The sequence below is a fragment of the Rattus norvegicus genome, chromosome 10 (assembly GCF_021556685.1).
Source record: "Rattus norvegicus strain SHRSP/BbbUtx chromosome 10, alternate assembly SHRSP_T2T, whole genome shotgun sequence".
Lineage (NCBI taxonomy): Eukaryota > Metazoa > Chordata > Mammalia > Rodentia > Muridae > Rattus > Rattus norvegicus.
In genome coordinates this window covers 16,661,632-16,682,636 of record NC_141543.1, presented here as the reverse complement: position 1 = coordinate 16,682,636, position 21,005 = coordinate 16,661,632, and the positions used below count along the sequence as shown (strand labels likewise).

General features: G+C 52.1%; 1 protein-coding gene and 1 long non-coding RNA gene across 2 annotated transcripts in view; one reads left to right on the top strand and one right to left on the bottom strand.

The window, feature by feature from the left end:
• C10h16orf96 (similar to human chromosome 16 open reading frame 96) overlaps positions 1–20,626 on the top strand; it is a 43,597-nt gene extending 22,971 nt beyond the window's left edge. Inside the window, exons 3-16 of the mRNA XM_087574860.1 lie at positions 1,352–1,432; positions 1,630–1,716; positions 1,793–5,051; positions 5,583–5,668; positions 5,940–6,050; positions 7,997–8,071; positions 8,961–9,125; positions 12,875–12,993; positions 13,443–13,505; positions 15,602–15,697; positions 16,791–16,962; positions 17,143–17,236; positions 19,422–19,502; positions 20,240–20,626. Of these exons, the coding sequence (XP_087430986.1) occupies positions 1,352–1,432; positions 1,630–1,716; positions 1,793–5,051; positions 5,583–5,668; positions 5,940–6,050; positions 7,997–8,071; positions 8,961–9,125; positions 12,875–12,993; positions 13,443–13,505; positions 15,602–15,697; positions 16,791–16,962; positions 17,143–17,236; positions 19,422–19,502; positions 20,240–20,415 (4,665 nt within the window). The 3' untranslated portion in view covers positions 20,416–20,626. The remainder of the gene's footprint in view (positions 1–1,351; positions 1,433–1,629; positions 1,717–1,792; positions 5,052–5,582; positions 5,669–5,939; positions 6,051–7,996; positions 8,072–8,960; positions 9,126–12,874; positions 12,994–13,442; positions 13,506–15,601; positions 15,698–16,790; positions 16,963–17,142; positions 17,237–19,421; positions 19,503–20,239) is intronic.
• On the bottom strand, positions 15,255–20,284 carry LOC148002764 (uncharacterized). The gene is made up of 2 exons (XR_015631439.1): positions 20,140–20,284; positions 15,255–18,811 (listed from the first exon to the last, which is right to left on the bottom strand). It is a non-coding gene; the product is annotated as an uncharacterized LOC148002764 (long non-coding RNA).
• Positions 20,627–21,005: the final 379 nt, after the last annotated feature.

The window sequence follows — 21,005 nt, the reverse complement described above, 5'->3', positions numbered from 1 at the left end:
GAAAGGTTTAAGCCAGCCTAGTCGTTTGTCCTGTCCCCCTGAACTTTCTGTGATCCCGCTACATGGTCCTCCCTCTGCTGTGCCAAGCGTCAGGTATCGGTAACAGAAACATACTTACTTCATCTTGACTTAGGAAATTATAGAAAAATAATAAAAATTATAGAAAATTATAGAAAATAATAGAAATTATTGTTTTACTTTCTAAATTGCTTAAAATGCATTGGGTGGTGTGTGTGTGTGTGTGTGTGTGTGTGTGTGTGTTGTATGTGTTTTAATGTTTTGTGTATGGGTGTGCATGTCTGTGTGCCATGTGTGTATCTGGTGCATACAGAGGCCAGAAGAAGGTGTCAGATCCCCTAGCACTGGCGTTACAGATGGTTAGGGTCCACTATGTAGATGCTGGGAGGTTCAGAGTTGCCCGGGTGTTGGGCAACTGCTGAATTCAGGTTCCCCGGCACTCCTTTCATTAGAAGCGCTATCCAATCTAAAAAGCAGGCTAAACCTAGCACAGGCACACGGGTTCCTGCTGCTCCATATAGGAACAGCCTACCATGAACACATCCCAGCCTACCATGGAGTGACACAGAATCCTTGAAGCCAGAGGGACCACAGCAGATGAAGTTGAGCTGGAGTCCAGAGCCAGGTCTTCATCTGCAAGCCACCAAGTGTCACAGCTGGGCCGTTTCCCCCAAAGAGAGGGACTGATTGTAACATCTGAGCCTCAGGCTAATCTGGGGCTGGGTCAGGACCACTAAGTGCTAGAAAAGGACACCTTGGGGGAAGTATGTCTGAGAAATAATTCCTCCTTGGCCCATCTCTTGCACATTCACTGTCCTCATGCTAATCTGCTCTGTAACAGGGTACCTTGTAGCCCCGGCTGGCTTCCAGCAGAGACTGGCTTACATTGGATTCTCCCCTCCACATCAGAGCAAGCTTCATCCCTCCTGGTTTTATGCAGCACTGGGGATCAAGCTGAGGGCTTCAGATATGCTTGGCAAGCATTTTACCAACTCAGCCACACTGCCATCTCTCCTCTCGATCGTTCTCTTTCCCCACAACATAACGATTTTACTGATTCTCTGCAAACCTCATGTCATGCACCCCGCTCACACTCATTTCCCAGTCTTTCCATGCCTGCTCTGCCACCCTTGTGACCTTGCCCCTCTTGAAGATTCTTCATGATCTACCCATTCGGCATCCTGAAAAATTCAAAGATTGTTAAATACTCTGTAGTCCAACTTTCCTGGGAATTACATCCTTCCATTCCAGACTCAGTTAGCTAATATGGTGAGAAGCAGCCAGGTTGGGACCACAGCCCATACCCCAGCCTCGGATTCCGTTTCTTGGACAGCTAAACCCACAAAAAATGGAACTTCTCTGTGATGACTTGAAAGTACAGAACCGGAAGCTGGGTGCCCTGCAGCGGGAAGTGGTAAGATCTTTGGATTCCAGTCTCTTGCCCTGTGCACTAGGGATGCAATAAGTTTGGAGAACAGCACATTCTGGAAAGGGTTTCAGTGAGCAGGCAAGTCCCCAGGATCAGGTGTAGTAGCCACATATATGCTATACCGCCCCACCCCACCCCGCCCTTCCCAGGCATCCACTCACTTTCTTCATCCCACTACACAGGTTACTCTCCAGAACAAGGTCCGTGCTATCCCCCAACCTGAGGAGATGGTACTCTGGAGTAGCCTCCACGAGGCCATGTTCAGTCTGGTGAGTGGGAAAGGAAGACCGGGACGAAGGGAGGATGGTGAGAACAGACCAACCATTTCAGTTCCTTCCCCTGCAGGGAAAGCATAAGCCGGAAGTGGAGCCGTCCACTGTGCGGCAGAGCGTGACTTCTCTTCCAGAGAGTCCCTTGGAGCAGCAGCCGCCTGAGGATGTCCCCATTCCCAGTGCCACCCCTATGCACACCATGGTGCAGTTTGGAACCACAGGGATCCTCAAGGGGGACGAGTTCACTCGGGCTGTTGAGTTTGCTGACTCCCAGGGCATAGAGCTGGGTCAGGCCTCTGTGTCTCAGACACACAGTCTGAGACAGGCTGTCCCTGTCCCTGTCTCTGTCCCTGTCTCTGTCCCTGTCGGGATCCCTGCCTCTGTCCCTGTCTCTGTCCCTGTCTCTGCCCCTGTCTCTGTCCCTGTCGGGATCCCTGTCTCTGCCCCTGTCTCCGTCCCTGCCGGGGTCCCTGTCTATGCCCCTGTCTCCGTCCCTGCCGGGGTCCCTGTCTCTGCCCCTGTCTCCGTCCCTGCCGGGGTCCCTGTCTCTGCCCCTGTCTCCGTCCCTGCCGGGGTCCCTGTCTCTGCCCCTGTCTCCGTCCCTGCCGGGGTCCCTGTCTATGCCCCTGTGTCCGTCCCTGCCGGGGTCCCTGTCTATGCCCCTGTGTCCGTCCCTGCCGGGGTCCCTGTCTCTGCCCCTGTGTCCGTCCCTGCCGGGGTCCCTGTCTCTGCCCCTGTGTCCGTCCCTGCCGGGGTCCCTGTCTCTGCCCCTGTCTCCGTCCCTGCCGGGGTCCCTGTCTATGCCCCTGTCTCCGTCCCTGCCGGGGTCCCTGTCTCTGCCCCTGTCTCCGTCCCTGCCGGGGTCCCTGTCTCTGCCCCTGTCTCCGTCCCTGCCGGGGTCCCTGTCTCTGCCCCTGTCTCCGTCCCTGCCGGGGTCCCTGTCTCTGCCCCTGTCTCCGTCCCTGCCGGGGTCCCTGTCTCTGCCCCTGTCTCTGCCCCTGTCTCCGTCCCTGCCGGGGTCCCTGTCTCTGCCCCTGTGTCCGTCCCTGCCGGGGTCCCTGTCTCTGCCCCTGTGTCTGTCCCTGCCGGGGTCCCTGTCTCTGCCCCTGTCTCCGTCCCTGCCGGGGTCCCTGTCTCTGCCCCTGTCTCCGTCCCTGCCGGGGTCCCTGTCTCTGCCCCTGTCTCCGTCCCTGCCGGGGTCCCTGTCTCTGCCCCTGTCTCTGTCCCTGCCGGGGTCCCTGTCTCTGTCCCTGCCGGGGTCCCTGTCTCTGCCCCTGTCTCCGTCCCTGCCGGGTTCCCTGTCTATGCCCCTGTCTCTGTCCCTGCCGGGGTCCCTGTCTCTGCCCCTGTGTCCATCCCTGCCGGGGTCCCTGTCTCTGCCCCTGTCTCTGTCCCTGCCGGGGTCCCTGTCTCTGCCCCTGTCTCTGTCCCTGCCGGGGTCCCTGCCAGGGTCCCTGTCTCTGTCCCTGCCAGGGTTCCTGTCTCTGCCCCTGTCTCTGTCCCTGCCAGGGTCCCTGTCTCTGTCCCTGCCGGGGTCCCTGCCAGGGTCCCTGTCTCTGTCCCTGCCGGGGTCCCTGCCAGGGTCCCTGTCTCTGTCCCTGCCGGGGTCCCTGCCAGGGTCCCTGTCTCTGTCCCTGCCGGGGTCCCTGCCAGGGTCCCTGTCTCTGTCCCTGCCGGGGTCCCTGCCAAGGTCCCTGTCTCTGTCCCTGCCGGGGTCCCTGCCAGGGTCCCTGTCTCTGCCCCTGTCTCTGTCCCTGCCGGGGTCCCTGTCTCTGCCCCTGTCTCCGTCCCTGCCGGGGTCCCTACCGGGGTCCCTGTCTCTGTCCCTGCCGGGGTCCCTGCCGGGGTCCCTGTCTCTGTCCCTGCCGGGGTCCCTGTCTCCGTCCCTGCCGGGGTCCCTGTCTCTGTCCCTGCCGGGGTCCCTGTCTCTGCCCCTGTCTCCGTCCCTGCCGGGGTCCCTGTCTCTGCCCCTGTCTCCGTCCCTGCCGGGGTCCCTGTCTCTGCCCCTGTCTCTGTCCCTGCCGGGGTCCCTGTCTCTGCCCCTGTGTCCGTCCCTGCCGGGGTCCCTGTCTCTGCCCCTGTCTCCGTCCCTGCCGGGGTCCCTGTCTCTGCCCCTGTCTCTGTCCCTGCCGGGGTCCCTGTCTCTGCCCCTGTCTCTGTCCCTGCCGGGGTCCCTGGATTTGCGTCTGGGCCTGGTTTCATGCCAGTCTTTGGCCCTAGACCTGGAATGGTTCCCCCAGGTGTATGGACCTCACCACCAAGAGCCTGGGCTAGGGGTAATGTTTGGCCCGTGTGGGATATGGGGCCCTACCAGACTGGCCCAGGTCCAATTCGCCCCATGGGACAGATGGCCCGTGCTCGTTTCTCCGTCATGGACACTGGAATACCGTGGACTATGCCGCAGACCTACCGGCTCCCGGGTCTTGAAGAAAGAGGGGATGAATACGAGTACTTCCTTCCAGGCCCTCGGGAAGAGATGCGTATGGATGAGATTCCCCAGGAAGAGATCTCTGAGTATAGGGCTCCCCAGGAAGAGATCTCTGAGTACGGGGCTCCCGAGGAAGAGATCCCTTCGGAAGGGGCTTCCCAGGAAGAGATGTCTACAGAAGGGGCTCCCTCGGATGGGATTCGCAAGGGAAGAGTTCCTCGGGAGAAGATTTCCAAAGTAAAGGCCCCCAGGTACAGAACCCCTAAGGAGAGGGTTTCCCATCACAGAGCCCCCAAGGATGTGGGCTCCCAAGAAATGGTCATCAAAGAAGAGACTCCTGAAGTCAAAGTCCTCAAAAAGGTGATCTACAAAGACAAAACCCAGAAGGACAAGGCCTCGGAACAACGCCATAAGGCCCCACCGCCTGCCTTAAAGAAGCTGAGGTCTGCTATTACCATAGCTGCAGCAGCTGCCGCTGCATATGCAGCCGCAGCAAACTCAGCTGCCCAGGTAGCCAAAGATGCTGCCAAGGCCATCCAGGATGTTCCTGCAACCCAGATGGCTGCCGAAGCATCACGCGTTGCATCCTCAGTGCCTCTAGGGGCCTTTGCAGATATCCTGGGTGCAGGATTTCGCCGTGGGGCCACCATCAACCTACCTTTCCGTGATGAGGAGATGGAAGAGTTTCCTGAAGAATTTACAGCACCCTTTAACCCCTTCCCAGCCAAACCAGTCCTGTCCCAGGCTATGATAAATGCCATGTACGCTACGAGTCCTGAAGAAAAGAAAAAGGCTGTGCAGTATTCCATGAGCCATATTGCCCAGATGCCTATCAGACATGACTCCCTGAAAGAAGAGTTTGCCAACCTGTCAACCAACTTAAACCAGCGTCTAAATTACCTAGGTAGGGCTGGCCCATCCGGGGAGGGCAGCAGAGGCTCTGATCCTCCCTGTAGCCTCCTCAGGCTTCCTCTACAAACTCTGCTTTCAAACATTAGCCACTCATTCCTTTGGCTTAAACACTAGTCTCTCTCCTCTCCTCTCCTCTCCTCTCCTCTCCTCTCCTCTCCTCTCCTCTCCTCTCCTCTCCTCTCCTCTCTCTCCCTCCCCCCTCTCTCCAAGACAGGGTTTCTCTGGTAGCCCTGGCTGTCTTGGAACTCACTCTGTAGACCAGGCTGGCCTCAAACTCAGAAATCTGCCTGCTTTTTCCTCTGAGTCCTGGGATTAAAAGCACGCACTACCATGCTTGGTTCACAAAAGAATTTCTTTTGTGAGTTTCTTAAAAACTGTAATAGAAAACCTATCATTCTCTTTAAGTGCCCCCCCTAGACTTGCCCACTGTCTTCTTTTGGGACATGACACAAACATGGGAGCTCTCTCCTGTCACATTACCCCATCATTCCTTTTAACACCTGGTCCCTCTTTTTCCTTTCAGCTAACATGGGAAGCTCTGGTGTGCTTGGTAATACGGTAAATGTACTGGAGGAAAAGATTGTTAACCTCCAGAAGGCCAGGCTGCAGGTCAGTGTCATGATCACAGAAGGGCTTTGGAGAAAATGGTGGCTTGGCTTGAGCTAGGACCCAGCCTCCTGACTTTTACCCTCCCAGTGACGCTCTGAAGTGCATGGGGTGGCCCAGCAGTTGCCTCCATGCAGAGTTAACCGGGGCTCTGCTGTCTCTGTCAATAAGTATTTCGTGGGCTGTCAGATGGCAGACTGGTATCTCCTCTCGGTCTTGGGACCCTTTGACTTGTAGCAGAGGTCTTGGATATATCACTGTCTCTGCCATTTAGGAGGAAGAACTGGAGAGAGTTTGGGGACACCAGATAGACACAATGAAGAGTCACTACATGGTGCTAGACAGGGCGGTGGAAAGGCTCCAGGTTCGCATGGACGACTTGAAGGTTCGGAGGCCTGACAACCCAACGGGGGGGGGTGGAGACCACAAGGGAATTCCTCCTTGAGACTACGAGACCATCCCCTAAGGTCCACAAAATACAAGGGAACTAGACAACATTTTATTCTGCATAAATTATACTTCAATTAAAAATAAACCCCAGGGGCTGGAGGGAATTAAAACCACACTGGCTTTTGCAGAGCACCTGGGGCCCACTCCCAGCTTAACTTCAAAGCTGGGTGGTGGTGGTCACACCTTCAATCCCAGCACTCAGGAGGCAGAGGCAGGGGAGATCTCTGAGTTCGAGGTCAGCCTGGTCTATAGATGGAGTTCTAGGACAGCTGGGGCTACACAAAGAAACCCTACCCCAAAACAAAAACAAAAACAAAAACCCACATAAGCACCTGTAACTCCAGTGGATTCATTGTCCTGGATCCCAGGAGCACCTGTATGCCTGTGATGTCCATCTATACAGGCAGGTACAACATTTATATACATAAACCTTTTTTTAAAGAATCACCGCCCTATACATAGAGGTCCTGGACAGTGTCCATTCTTGAGAGTCTTTGTGTCACCAACCTGAGGGTAGGAGGACAGGTTAAGGCTTAATGACACTTGCTGAAGGGATCAGTGAGTGAATAAGAGGCTCTCTTGCACCAACAACTATGCTAATAACGTTTTTCCTGAACCAGTTCTTCCTCCCTCAGGGTTGAGAATAGAACCCAGGGCCTCATGCACGCTAGGCAAGCAGACTAACAGAAAGGAACTAAATGAGAGTCCAAACTGGGGACTCCCCCGCCCCCGACACCGCCCCCCTGTCGTTGGTGACCTTGGGGACAAGATGGATGTGGTAACGACTTGGTGTTAGTTACAGCTGAGCTTAACTTCAAATAACATAAGAATCCCCGAGTAACCAACAAAAGGTATAAATGTATTTATCTTTCACATTAAAAAGTTCAAGTGAGGGGTTGGGGATTTAGCTCAGTGGTAGAGCACTTGCCTAGCAAGCGCAAGGCCCTGGGTTTGGTCCCCAGCTCCGAAAAAAAGAAAAGAAAAAAAAAAAAAAGTTCAAGTGATTGGTCTAGAGCCGGTAGGGTGTTTGTCGAGGTTACCGACACGAGCTCCGTTTTCTAGTTCTTTGTGACTACCATTCATAATGTCATTGTGGCTGGTCTCCAAACATTGACTCTTCTGTTCAAGCCAGTGGCAAAGAGGGGAGGGAAGGTGGTAAACACTTGCCTAGCATCTGCAGAGCCCTGAGCTCCATCTCTAGGACACAGGGAGTATAGGTGAAGAAGGTTAACCACACCCACTGACCTCAGTCTACATCCCAGTCGCATAAATGCAAGGCAGGCTCTAGACTGCAGTCCTGATTCGAGTAGCTAACTTGGATTTTTCCCCTGTGGGTGAGGGAGACCAGAAGTGAAGAGAGAAGAAGCCGGTGTGCAGACTGAGAGAGAAAGTGACCCTAGGCTCTGGGGACAAGGGAGATTCGATGCTGCTCCAATAGTGGGGGAAATCGGTTGGCAGTGGACAGGCCGGCACTGGTGAAATTATGTCATGGGAAGTGAGGGTTTCCCCATCATGCTTGGACACTATGTGTGGTCTGTGACTAGTGTTCTGCTTTTAGCAAAGCACACTCCGACCCCATTGTAGATCAGATGAGGTGGAGCTGGCCTTAAGCATCTAAGGAAGTGAAATCGCCAGCCAGCCCCGGTTTGTGCTTCTTTTCTTTTGGGTTGACACCCTCTCCAAGGATTAGCCCATCCCTGCTCCTGTGTCACCCCTCTCCAGTTCCTGCTGCTTGTGAGCACGAGCCTCTAACAGTCCCACCTGCTGCTTGTCCACATGGCAAAGTTAGAAGCATAAAGTAGATGTCACGCTCGAGGTCATAAAGTAGATGTCACGCTCAAGGTCAGGACAAAGGCTGACCTGCCCGTGTTCTGTTCTTAGGTCCTCAAGGCGGAACTCGAAAGGCTGGATCTGGTTAAGGCAGATAAAACAGCCATAGATCTGGAGCTGAATGAAGTAAGACATCCTCCTAGCTCCCCCATTTCCTCTCCCTGCTAATCCTGAGCCTCTACTGTGCCAACCATGGGGACAGATGCACCCAGGTGGAGACAGCAAGAGCATTCGTTCTTCCTTTATTAATTCAGGAAATTGCACTCCTCTCAAAAAGTACTCATCCATTCCTCTTTTCCACGACTGGAGATTGATGACGCTATTATTTTAAAAATCAGGCATCAGATCAGGTGTGGTGGTGGCACGTGCCACTTGGGAGGCGGAGGCAGGTAGATTCTGTGAGTTCAAGGCCAGCCTAGTCTACAAAGTGAGTTCCAGGCCAGCCAGGGATACATAGGTAGATCCTGTCTCAAAAAGCCCAACAAGGGGTTGGGGATTTAGCTCAGTGGTAGAGCGCTTGCCTAGCAAACGCAAGGCCCTGGATTCGGTCCCCAGCTCCGAAAAAAAGAAAAAGCCCAACAAAATTAAATAAATAAATAAATAAATAAATAAATAAATAAATAAATAAATAAATAAATAAATAAATAAATCAGGCATTAGTCTGGGGATGTACTCAATTGGTCAAGTGCCTTCCTAGCATTCACAAAGACCTGGGTTCAATCCCCAGCACCGTATGAACTGTGCATAGTGACAGGTAGCCATAATTCCAACACAGAAAGCAGGAGAACCAGCAATTCAGGGTTATCCTGGACTATGGGAACAAGGCCAACCTGGTGTACACGTCACGTCAACTTTCCCGTTTGCCTCAGATCCCACAGCTGTGTTTGACAGTGTAGACACCAACACTGAACTTAAGCCAAGGCTACACTTGTGTCCTTCAACTAGAGAAACTGACCACAGGGAAGAGAGGCCCCACCTCCCAGCAGTTTTGCTGCCCTGAACGCCCTCTCCCTAGAAAGCTGACAGGGACATGCTAGCGAGCAAGGCGAATAGAGTGGACCTGGAGACGGTGGCGATGGACCTGAATGAGATGATCCACAGTCTGCTTCTCAAGATCACAAACTACGAGTCTGACTGGAAGAAGTCTCTGAAACATCTCAGGAAGGACCTGAACACTAAGGTGAGCTGGTGCGAGGGAGCACGGGTTACCTAACAAAACGTCCCAGAGCTTGGCAGCCACAGAGAGCAAATCCTGACAGGTTTGAGGAGAGAGAACTTGGGAGCAGCTTACCTGGGTCGTTCAGGACCTGTGACTCACAAGGTCAGATGAACAGGTCATTCCCAGCTATATCATCTGAATGGGCTATGTGGAACCACTTCAAAGACTATACCCTCACGTGACTGTTGGCAAAATGTTTGTTTCTCATCTAATGACTCCTTCTCAGGATCAATTAAGGGTCCTTATATTTTTGGTTGTGAGCCTAGCCTTTAACGGCTGAGCCATCTCTCCAGCCCTTAAGGGTCCTTATAATACGGCAGTCAACTTCCCCTGACACATGCACACACCCTGAAACATGCGCACGCGCGCGCACACACACACACACACACGCGCGCGCGCGCGCGCATGCACATACCCTGAAACACGCACACACGCACACACACATGCACACACATGCACAAGAACACATGCACACGCACAAGCATGCATGCACGCACACATGCATGCACACAAGCACAAGCACAATGCACATACACACACAAGCACACACACGCACACATGCACAAGCACACATGCACAAGAATGCATGCACGCACACATGCATGCACACAAGCACAAGCACACATGCACATACACACACACAAGCACACACGCACATGAACACACATGCACAAGAACACACGCACACACAAGCATGCATGCATGCACACACGCATGCACACATGCACAAGCACATATGCACATGCACACACATGCACACACACAAGCACACACATGCACAAGCACATATGCACATACACACACACACACACAAGCACACACATGCACAAGCATGAAGTCACTCCCATCAGTGCATTAGTCTGTTGGTTATCCAAGGCAATCTCATTCAGTGCCAAGAGAGGCTGGGTCCAGTGGTATGAGTCCCCAGTCATATCTGGAGCCATGTTGGAGGCTCCCTTCCAGAATGCTTGGTGTGGTGCGAGAAAATTCGTAGGTGGGGGATGGGAGGAGGCTTTCCCCAGAAATGCCTGCCATTTGTTCCTTCATCACTCAGTAGCTACCTCCGGTGTGCCACACCTCAGGAGTGTAGACAGGGAGTCCAGCCTCTGCGATCCTTGCTGGGTAAGCAGTGAGCCAAACAGATGGGGGCACTGTCTTTGTGGAGACATGTTCATCAAGGAAAGGACCCAAATGAATGCAAAGTCGTAACTCCAGAGAATTCACGAACAGCCGACCCGTGTTTCTCTTGTTGATGTGGAGCTGGTTCTAAAGCTGGACTGACAATGTGACCCACGCAGGAATTATCACATAACTTGGTGTACTCAGGATGTGGGTGGAGTGGTGCACAACCATAATCCCAGTACTCAGGAGGATCACAAGTTCAAGTCCAGACTGGGCCTGAAGGTCAGCTGAGGTAATATAGCAAGATCTTGTTTTACAGGGAAAAGGAAATGGGGCCCAGAATAGACATGTTCTAAAGACAGTAAGTTGGTGACTGATTGCCAGAGGCTGAGGATTTGGGAAGAAACAGGGGTGACTGGTAACGGGGTTTCTTTGGAGAATGATGTTCTGAAACGGATTGTGAAGCCAGGTGTGAAGTATACTATAAGGCTGCAAATTCAGCCCTTCTGATGCTAAAGCAGGAAGATTGTGGGTTCCAGGCCAGACTCCATAGTGAAACAGTGTCTCAGAAGAAGTAATACTGCCCTCCTCTCTGACCCACCCTCAACTACCATGCTGCAGCAGGGGCATGGGAGAGCTGCCGAGTTGGGCGAGCTAGTCCGGGCAGTACTAGAGAGCTTGCCCGGTGGTATGGGTGCAAGAGAGCTGGTATGCTGACCTGCTCAGCTACACCCAGACCCAGAGTTGGCCACCTCAACATCTACCCCATCTATGAACTGTGGAACATGTGAAGGGCCTGGCCCTGCAGATCCAGGGCTGCAGGACCCCCATGACACAGGGCAACAGTAGGATATCCCAGAGGAGCCCCATGAGGGTTCAGTATTGATAGTGTAGCAGACGCCAGAGGCCTGGAACAGACCAGCAACTCACTGCAATGAACATTTACAAGTAAAGGTGTGGGCAAAAGGCTGTACCGTGGGACGCACTGAAGTGCAGCTTCCACGATGAGATTGTTTTGGTTTGGTTTCTCATTTGTTAATTTTTAAATTTTCTTTTGAGGGGAGGGAGATTGCAAGGGTAGAGGGCAGATATGAAGGGATGGGGAGATGAATGGGACTGAGTGCATGATGTGAAATTCACAAAAAAAAAAATCAACAAAAACTTTTAAAAAAGAGAAATAATAAATTTACCAGACGTGGTGGTACATGCCTTTAATCTAATGTCTTTAATCCCACTTCAGAGATAGAGACAAGTGGATCTGTGAAAAACAGCCAGTGCTCTCTAGAGACCCTGCCTCAATAGTAGTTAGTGGGAGTGGTAGTGGGAGTGGTAGTGTAGTAATAGTAGTGATAGTAGCAGTGATAGTAGTGGTAGTAATAGTAATAGTGGTAGTAGTAGAAGTATAGTAGTGATAGTAGTAGTGGTGGTGGTGGTGGTAGTGGTAGTTGTAGTAGTAGTGGCAGTGGTAGTAGTAGTAGCAGTGGTAGTAGTAGCGGTGGTAGTAGTAATGGTAGTGGTAGTAGTAGTGGTGGTGGTGGTAGTAGCAGTGGTAGTGGTAGTGGTGATAGTAGTAGTAGTAGTGGTGGTAGTAGTAGTAGCGGTGGTAGTAGTAGTAGTAGCGGTGGTAGAAGTAGTAGTAGTGGTGGTGGTGGTAATAGTAGTAGTGGTAGTAGTAGTAGTAGTAATGGTAGTGGTAGTAATAGTAGTGGTGGTGGTAGTAGTAATAGTAGCAGTGGTAGTAGTAGTAGTAATGGTAGTAGTAGTAGTAGCAGTGGTAGTAGTAGTAGTAGTGGTGGTGATGGTGGTGGTGGTAATAGTAGTAGTGGTAGTAGCTGGAGAGATGGCTCAGCAGTTAAGAGCACTGACTGCTCTTCCAGAGGTCCTGAGTTCAATTCCCACCAACCACATGGTGGCTCACAACCATCTGTAATGGGATCCGATGCCCTCTTCTGGTGTCTGAAGAGAGTGACAATGAACTGGCATATAAAAAATTAAAAAAAATCTTTAAAGGGGTTTGGGATTTAGCTCAGTGGTAAAGTGCTTGCCTAGAAAGCCCAAGGCCCTGGGTTCGGTCCTCAGCTCAAAAAAAAAAAAAAAAAAGAAAAAAAAAGTAGTAGTGGTAGTAGTAGTGGTGGTGGTAGTAGTAGTGGTGGTGGTAGTAGTAGTAGCGGTGGTAATAGTAGTAGTAGTGGTGGTAGAAGTGGTCATGGTGGTGGTGGTGGTGGTAGTAGTTATATTTGATTGTGATGTTTCCATACTTTGTGAGTATATTAAAGGAACTGTCCATTTTACATGCAAACCTTCCATAAATACTTGTCAGATATGTGAAAGTCAGGGCATAGGATTCATTGGAGAAATAGTTTTCCAGCCTCCAGCCCTGCAGTTGAGCAGAATGGTAGGTTTGGAGGCAGGAACTAATGTCATTTCTTGCAATGACCACCGGGAATCTCGCACCCACAAAGTCACGACTACTAATGGTTTTCCTTTTCCCCTGGGATCCCTTGATGTCTTTATCTTAGTCTTTGTGTGACTGCGGGTTGTTCGGGTGAACTAACTGATGGGACTTCTTTCTTCCCTGTGATTGGCAGCTAGTGCAGAGCGATCTGAATAGCCTGAAGAAGGACATAGAAGAGGTCTGGAACATAGTCAGGAAGCTTCTGCTAGAAGGCCTCCGGTTCGACCCTGACAGTGCTGCAGGCTTTAAGAAGTGAGTTCCCCAGGGTGATGCCTCTGCTGCCAGCAGAGGAAAGCCTAGCATTCCAGTCCTCAGTCATGAGGATGGGGACAGGGAGGAGGGGTGCAGCGGAGCCTTCTGACCTTCTCTTCAGATGAGGAAACTGAGGCTCAGAGAGGGAAGGGAAACCAGGTCAAGCCTACACAATTGGCAGTCCATTGTGGACACTGAGTCAGGCCAGTGATTCCTGTCCACAGGCAAGCAGGCTTGCCATCAGGTTCCATATACCTCCCTCTTCCAAGGGCATTTTTTTTTTTTTTTTGTTTTGTTTTTAACTGATGTGATGTGCCTTCAGTGGGTGGGAAACCAAAGCTCTGTCCCGGGGCCACAGGCACAGACAAGGGGGATTGGAGGACCTTAAGGTCACCCCCTCCAGCCCCGGGCCCTGTTAGCCCCTGGCCACTGATCTCTTTGTCCTCCAGGAAATTGTTTGAGAGGGTAAAGTGCATCTCCTGCGACCGGCCTGTAGAGATGATGACTGGCCCGTGAGTATTGCCGCCAGAGGGCACCCTCCAGGCTTGTGGGGGTCCAGCGTACAGCGCAGGTCCAGTGTGTGCTTTTCCACTTTTGTCACCTGTGTACAGCCTGACACCAAGCTGTTCCATAGGCAAGGCACACACCTACCTATGTATATATCCATTCTTCTACCCCATTCTCTAGACACCATCGCCTGCTCCACTTCTGTGGCTCCCTTCGCAGGGGAGTAGGTCCGTCCTCTCACCTTTAACACTGTCAGTGCTTTGTTCCAGAGACTGAGGAAAAGCAGGAATTTGTTATTTCCGAGTTCATTCATATTTCCCGAGAGAGTCTTGCTATGAGGCCCAGACTGGGCTCAGAACTTGCTGTCTTCCTTTGTCATTGTTCCCTGCGTTAGGATTTCAGGTGCACATGTTTAGTTCCAAGTCCTTGCTCTTACTTTGAGACCATTGGAAAGCCTGCAGTTCAGCGGCCTCTAACACTGCAACTGTTGTTTTTAGTCAGTTCTGGTCCCCTTTAGTCCCCCCAAAGACATCCCCAGTGCCATTATTGGTCACTTCTCATTGCCAACTCCTTTTAGCCCAGGAAACCATTGGCTTTCCTTTCCCAGATGTCTCCTGTAAATGGGACTGTACAATATGGGACCTTTGGTGTCTGGCTTCTTTCCTGAGCTTACTGTTCTCTCCACACAGCAGCAGACATCATCTATGTTTTACTACTTTGTTACAGCTGAGTAAGATCTCGTTGTGTGGGCAGAAAGCATGTCCTGCAGGCATGCGTGCGTGCGTGCGTGCATGCGTGGGTTGGTGGGTGTGTTCATCACTTGGACAGCATTCGGGATGTTTCTGTCCTCCAACTGTTGTGACGGTGCTGCCGTGAATATCGGTGTGTATTGGAGTACCAGTTTTCCATTGTTTGAGAAACACACCTAGGAGGAAAAGTCATACAATGACTCTTCAAGCTGCCAGACAGTAATCAGTCCTGGAATGCTGGCTGTCTGCAGAGCTGGCTCTGCTTTGAGATCTACAGATCTGCCACAGCCTCAACCCGAGCAGGGAGCTGGAGGGCTTCCACTGAGGTTTTCGTTTCAAACCACAAGATGGCGCTGCAGTTTTGTTTATGGCAGTGAAAAGATGGCAGCATCTGGGGAACTGTGGCATGTTCGCAGCAAATAGTGTAGACTGGAGAATGTCCAATAGGACATTCCTGGTGAGCAACCAGAAACTGTGCAAACTGTGTAGTCCTGGGTGGAAGGCTTTGTACACGCGTAGCTAAGGACTAATGTTACCAACCAAGAATCTGGTTGGTGAATCTTTGAGTTTTGTTAATTAGCCACTTGTAACTATACTGGGTACCATGGAAATAGAGGAATATTAATAGCTTGAAAAAATGATAAATGAGCTCGAACCATGTGTGTGATTTGTCCATCTTCTTTAGAGAAATCACATGAACATGGAGACATACTGGAAGGATCTGAATCAAAGTCTATCCCTGGTCACGGTGCTTGTTTCTTTGTGCCTTCCTGAGTTTTATAAAGTGGTAACCAGTGTCTCGATGAGCACGCACCGAGTGGCTTACCGTCTATATGTAAAGGACACTTCTGCATGTGTTTAACCACACATCTCAGATGGGATGTGGGACAAGACCCAGCTCCCTGGGAGCCTGCTCTGGAGTTCCTTATTTTGTTTCCTTTGGAGGCAAAATACACAGGATACAACCTTAGCCATATGAAGGTAGTCACCACAGTTATGTGTTGGTTTTTGACTATTTATTTATTTACTTATTACTGGAAACAAGGCCAAAGATAGCCTTAACCTTGAACTCAGTATGTACTAATAGTACAGGCCGACTTTGAACTTGCTACCCTCCTGCCTCGGTCTCCCAAGTGTTGGGATTGTAGGGTGCACCACCACCCCTGGCTTGTTTTTCACTTATATTCAGAATGTTGTTTGTGTCTTCCCCCGGTTCTCAGAAGCCCTGCAGGTTTTGTGAGTTGGCTTTGGGCTGTGAGCTGCAGACACACAGTTTGAACAGGCCTGGGAGCCTGGAGCCCTCTGCTGGCCATGTGCACCTCTCACAGCCCTGGTTCCCTCTGCCTCCACAGACAGCTCATCACCATTCGCAACATCCATGGGGGGCTGTCACGAATAAGGCCAGCCAGTGCCAACAGCTATGAGTATCTGCAGCGACAGCTGATGAGGTGAGGGTTATGCCCACCCCCACCCTCGGGAGAGAGCCAAGACCTCTGTCCTGAAGAGACTTTCCTTTGATGCAAGCGCCAAAGAGGGCCCAGGATGCCCATCTGGGAGGTGGCTGATGGGCACACAGAGGACAGTGGGGGAGAGGAACCGACATTTGCATTGGCATATACTGTGACCTGGATCTTAGCTGGGTCCTGTAGCAGATGCATCCTGTAACAGCTACTTAGGAGACTGAGGCAAAAGTATCATGAGGGCTTCATAGGCTTTAGGGTAAAATCTTGCCTCAAAGTAAAAAGAACAGAAGGGCTGGGGTCATAGCTCAGTGATAAGTGTGTGTCCGGCATGCACAAGGCCCTGGATGAATCTCAGCACTGCTGAAGAAGTGGGCATTTGCAAATGGGAAGGCTTCCCCTTAAGTCCTGGGATCCAGGGTTATAGTTAACATGCACGGTTCCTGTGAGTGGGTAATTGGAGGATCCTCTGGGAGACTTGCTGAAACTTGTTGGGCCACATGGCTTCCTTGGGATTATCATCCCACTTCACAGTTGAAGAAACAGACTCAGACCATGTGACCTGCTAGCGAGTGGCTGGGGAGCCTTACCTGCCATCAGTTTTCTCACTCTACCATTTCCTTCATCCTTGGATGCCAGGGGCTCCTTCCAGGGCCTAACCTATGTGAGCTTCTAGCCAGGAGCGGGGCTGGGGCAGTGGAATGAACGACTTAAGGGGTAGTCAGCATCAGGGGAAGAATGAAACATCCACGCTGGCTCACCCATCCTGTGCCGACGGTTGGAGCCCACGATTAAAAGTGTGCAAGGCCAGACCAGGGCTTCAGGTGTGACTGGCTCAGGGAAGGGAATGTGGGTTATTTCTCTCCAGAACTGTCCATGTCTGTGTTGGCTCACCACGTTCCAGGCCTGCCTGTCATTCTGCCCTCCTTCCTTGATACTGTCCGGAGCCTGGGGCCCTGCGGGGCTCCTCTGTGATAGAGAGGGTCTCCCCGTGGCTCCTCTGTGTTAGAGAGGGTCTCCCCGTGGCTCCTCTGTGTTAGAGAGAGTCTCCCCGTGGCTGCTGATCTTCTGCCCTGTCCAGGGAGCAACAGCAGCAGCTGCATTTCCAGACCTTTGGAGTCCATGAGGAGGGCCTGGGCCTCCAGAAGGACTGGGGTGATGGGCCCCGAAATGAGACCATCTTGAAGCACAAGTCACACGACCTGACAACATTCTATCCTTATGGGGACCCCGAGCTGATGGACTATGATACCGTGAGTCTGGCTGTTCCCTCCCATAGAGGCTAGACACCAGCATACCCAGCCCCAGTGTGAGATGAAGCTCTGAGCTGGGGGCACCTTGAGGAAGCTGTGCTCTGGCTCTGGGCATCTGTGTGCATCAAGGAAAGGGGGTGGCAATGGTGACCCTGACTTGGGGTCTGGGCCATCCCACAGGCCGAGGTGGACATCCTGGGGGTAAACGGAATTCTTTACAAAGGCCGAATGTGCAGCCAGATTGGGACTCGGATGGGGGAGAAGGACCTGGCAGGTAAGCATTGGTGTTTCCTGGGATCCCCACCATAGTATCTGACTGCTGGTCAGAAAAGGGGGGGTGCAGGTGGACTTGGGGCTGGTCTTGCCCTTGGCTGAGGAGTCCTCATAGCCACTTGCAGGAATAGAGTCCCCATTATGTGGCACCTCACCAGGCACCAGGAACGAGTGGGGAGCGAAAGCGATGAGTGGCCCCTGTGGGTGGGGACAGCCTGTAAGCACACATCAGAGGGCAGGAGTCCATGGTGACAAACACAAACCACTAACCTGAGCCAAGCTTTTTGTTGTTGTTTTGGGTTTTCAAGACAGGGTTTCTCTATGTAGTCCTGGCTGTCCTGGAGCCCCCTCTACAGACCAGGGTGGCCTAGAACTCACAGACAGCCACCTGCCTGTGCTGAGTGATGGAATTAAAGGTGTGAGCCACCACTGACCAGCAGTGCACACATTCTTAACCCCAGGAGAGGCAGGTGGGTCTCTGAATTCAAGGTCAGCCTGCTCTGCCATGTGAGTTCTAGGACAGTCAGGGCTGCACAAACAAAACGAACAAACGAAAATAAACTCAACTGACCCGAAAGCCTAAGAATACAGCTGAGAGACGAAGCTCACAAATGCAGGGCCCTGGGTTCTTCCCCCAGTACTGGAAAATAAATGAATAGCTGAGCTGAAGGCCCCAGCTGTAAGGCAACCAGGCACCGGCAGAGGTTGGTGGAGGAGGGAGGGATGCTGGGCTGGCAGTGAGCTGTGCCTGGCAAAGCTGGTCCATGGGGATCAATTGGACCACTCTTTGAACGCCTTTGAAAAGGGACAGGAGTTAGCTGGCGAAGGGGTGGAGAAGGAGGAGTGTGTTCCAGGTTGGGGTAAGAGTAGGCTCAAAGGCCCTGTGGTAGGATGGGCAAGGGAAGATGAGTCTACTTAGAGCATGAAAACTAGGGCGAGGGTAAAGAACCATGAACAGGGAGACCAAGGAAGGGTCAGATCGGCAAGGGACCCCAACCTTTTTGCATTCTGAATTGGTTGCTATGGTTACCCCGGAGTCTAAGACCTGCTGGAAATTATTGATTTCACCACTGGGTATGTAATAAAGTAGTAACAAAAAACAGAGCTTCTCTGCACACCCTGGAGATGTCTTCCTCTGGGAAGGGGATGTCTAAAGCAGCTCTTATATCAGGGATGACACAGGATCCTCAGGGCATCTAACTCATGGTAACCCCATGGGCCACCCAGGGACCAGAGCACTGAGTCCAGACAGACTGAGGACACACCCCATAGCAGCCACCAGAGCTGATCACTACAGCCCAGGGTCCCAGAGAAGCAACAGTTTTCCCAGATCTGAAGGTTGGAGGTCCTAAGTCGCAATGTAGGCGGAGCTGTGCTCTCCTCAGAGCTGCCCAGTCTCTCCTGGTCCCAGCCAGCTCCTGTAGCTGTTGAAGTAGGGGCCAGGTCACTCCGGCAACCAATGCTGTGCCACCTCCACTTTTCTGTCTTCTGACTTTCATGAGGACACTTGTCACTAGACTTCAATTCAGGCTTTGTATAACCTGGGGTCAGCCTATTCCGAGACCTGAAATTACACCTGCAAAAATCTTTTGCTTCAATAACGTCTCTTCTGTAAGTTCCACAGAATGTACCTTTTAGGAGCCCGCTATGTAACTCACTCACAGACTCTACCCGATTTCCAAGGAGGTGGAACAGCATCTCCCAGGCCTTTGCCCAGGCAGGAATTGACTGCTCAGCCACCACCCTGAAGATCTGAGGGGAGGGGGCTCAGTTGGGACTCGGTTGGGACTCGGTTGGGCCTCGGGGATAACAGAAGCAACATAGCTAATGTCGATGAACCCCATCTCTGTGCCAGCCCCTCCAGAATCCTTGCCCTTAGCAACCAGGCAAGGCATTTTACAAACGAACAAGTGAGGTCTGCTTGAGTGAGGCAGTCTCAGGAGAGAAGAGTGGATCAGTGGAGTGACACTGAATCCCATCCATCACTGAAGACCTTCTACAAGGATGGAGTGATGGGCTTTTCTCTCAGTGGGTAGTATATAAGAGACAAATTATATGACAGAGCTTGGATTGGGACAAGCCCAATGGCTTCACCTTGCTTGGAGACCCCTCAGAGTGAGAAATCTGGCCCGATGTAGGAGCTAGCATTCTGGATGGGCCCAGCTACTCAGCGCTTTCCTCCTCAGCTGTGAAAGTCTCGTGTCACACCGTTCAAAACCTGATTGACCGCGTGCGCCCAGGATCCTTACTTGCTTCAGGCTACCCGCGTGAGTACCTGACCCACCTGGGGTCCCAGCTGATTTCCGGTTTCTCCCAGTCCTTCCCATTCCTCACCTCTATCCCAGCTCTCACTCCACTCACCCCCTCCCCCACTTCATGCCTGCTTTGCTCACATCCTGGCACCCATCTTCTCTCTGGCTGGGGGGCAGAGGGCAGGAGGTGGCAGGAGGTTATGGGGCCTCCAGTTGTTCTGGGCTTCTGAGAGTTTCTTGGCCAGTCAGTGCCTGTCCCCAGAAGGTCACCTTGGCTACAGAGGTGGGACAAGTGAGCCCACTTATAGTTCTGAGCTTCATGGGCAGGGCTGTTAGGAGCCAGTCTGAGAGGACTGAGTCCTTTAGCGTCTCTATAGAAGCACCTTAATGTTCACAGAGCACCACTTCCTACTGTCTGTCTCTTCTGTTCTTATCCTGGCTCAGAGGGTGGTGCTGTTTTTCTTGTCAAAGGCAGAGTAGTTGAGGCTTAGCCCACACACCTGTGCCTAAACCCTGAGTCCCTCCCCAAGGTGCACCACTGTACTCTAGCACCCATTCTTGGGCTTATGTGTCTCGGTCACCCTAGAGGATCTCTTTAGGAGTAGGACCAGAGGAGATGCAGTGGCCGGTCCTGCCATAGCTTACAATGTACCTCCAGTCTCCAGCTTCTGCTCCCTGGGGGGTAGAACGCCAAGAGGCCAACTGCTTCCAGAGATGTAGGCACACAGCGTGGGTCTCTCCTTCATCTCCAGCCTTGGGCCCCCGCACCAGCATCAACTCCGCCACCAGTCTACACTCTGCAACCACCATGATGGCACGGTCACCATCCCTGCCACCAGGGCCGCAGCTACCACCACTCATCCCAGTCTCAAGGGATCCCCAAGAGGCCCCTGGATCTGCCAAGCGCTTGAAATCTCCACGACTGTAGCACACCAACCCGTGAGACCCATGCCTGTGACCCAACTACTATAGGGGGAGGGGTCCCCTTTGCTCAAAGAGACCCGGAGCCCTGGAACAGATCCAGGAAAGGGTGTGGGGATCCTGGATGGGGGGGGGGGGAGGGTCTGCATAAGGGACCCATGTTGACTCAGTGTTTAACTGTGTATCTGAAATACAAAACACAGTCGTTCCTAGCCAATGTTTTTCATGGATAACAGAGCTTCTGAGTGAAGTTTTTACAGAGTCAACGGAATTTAAGCACAAAGCAGTTGTAAAACAATCCCCTTTGGGTTGGCAGAGTGCTTGCCTGGTGTCACAGCCCTGAGAATGACCCTCTAGCATACACTGATAATATAAGCACTTCAGTGCTAATGGAAGGACGGCTGAGCCAAGATCACACTCAGTCACACAGTGAGTTCACGGCCAGCCTGGGATGCATGAGACCCTGGGTCAAACAACAGAAACAGAAACCCCTTTCTTTAGTATTTGGCTTAAGGCATCCTTAGGATTGGCTTCTTCCTTGAATCTTTCTTAGAGGCCATTAGTTTTCCCATGGGAAGCAAATGTCACCATGCATTA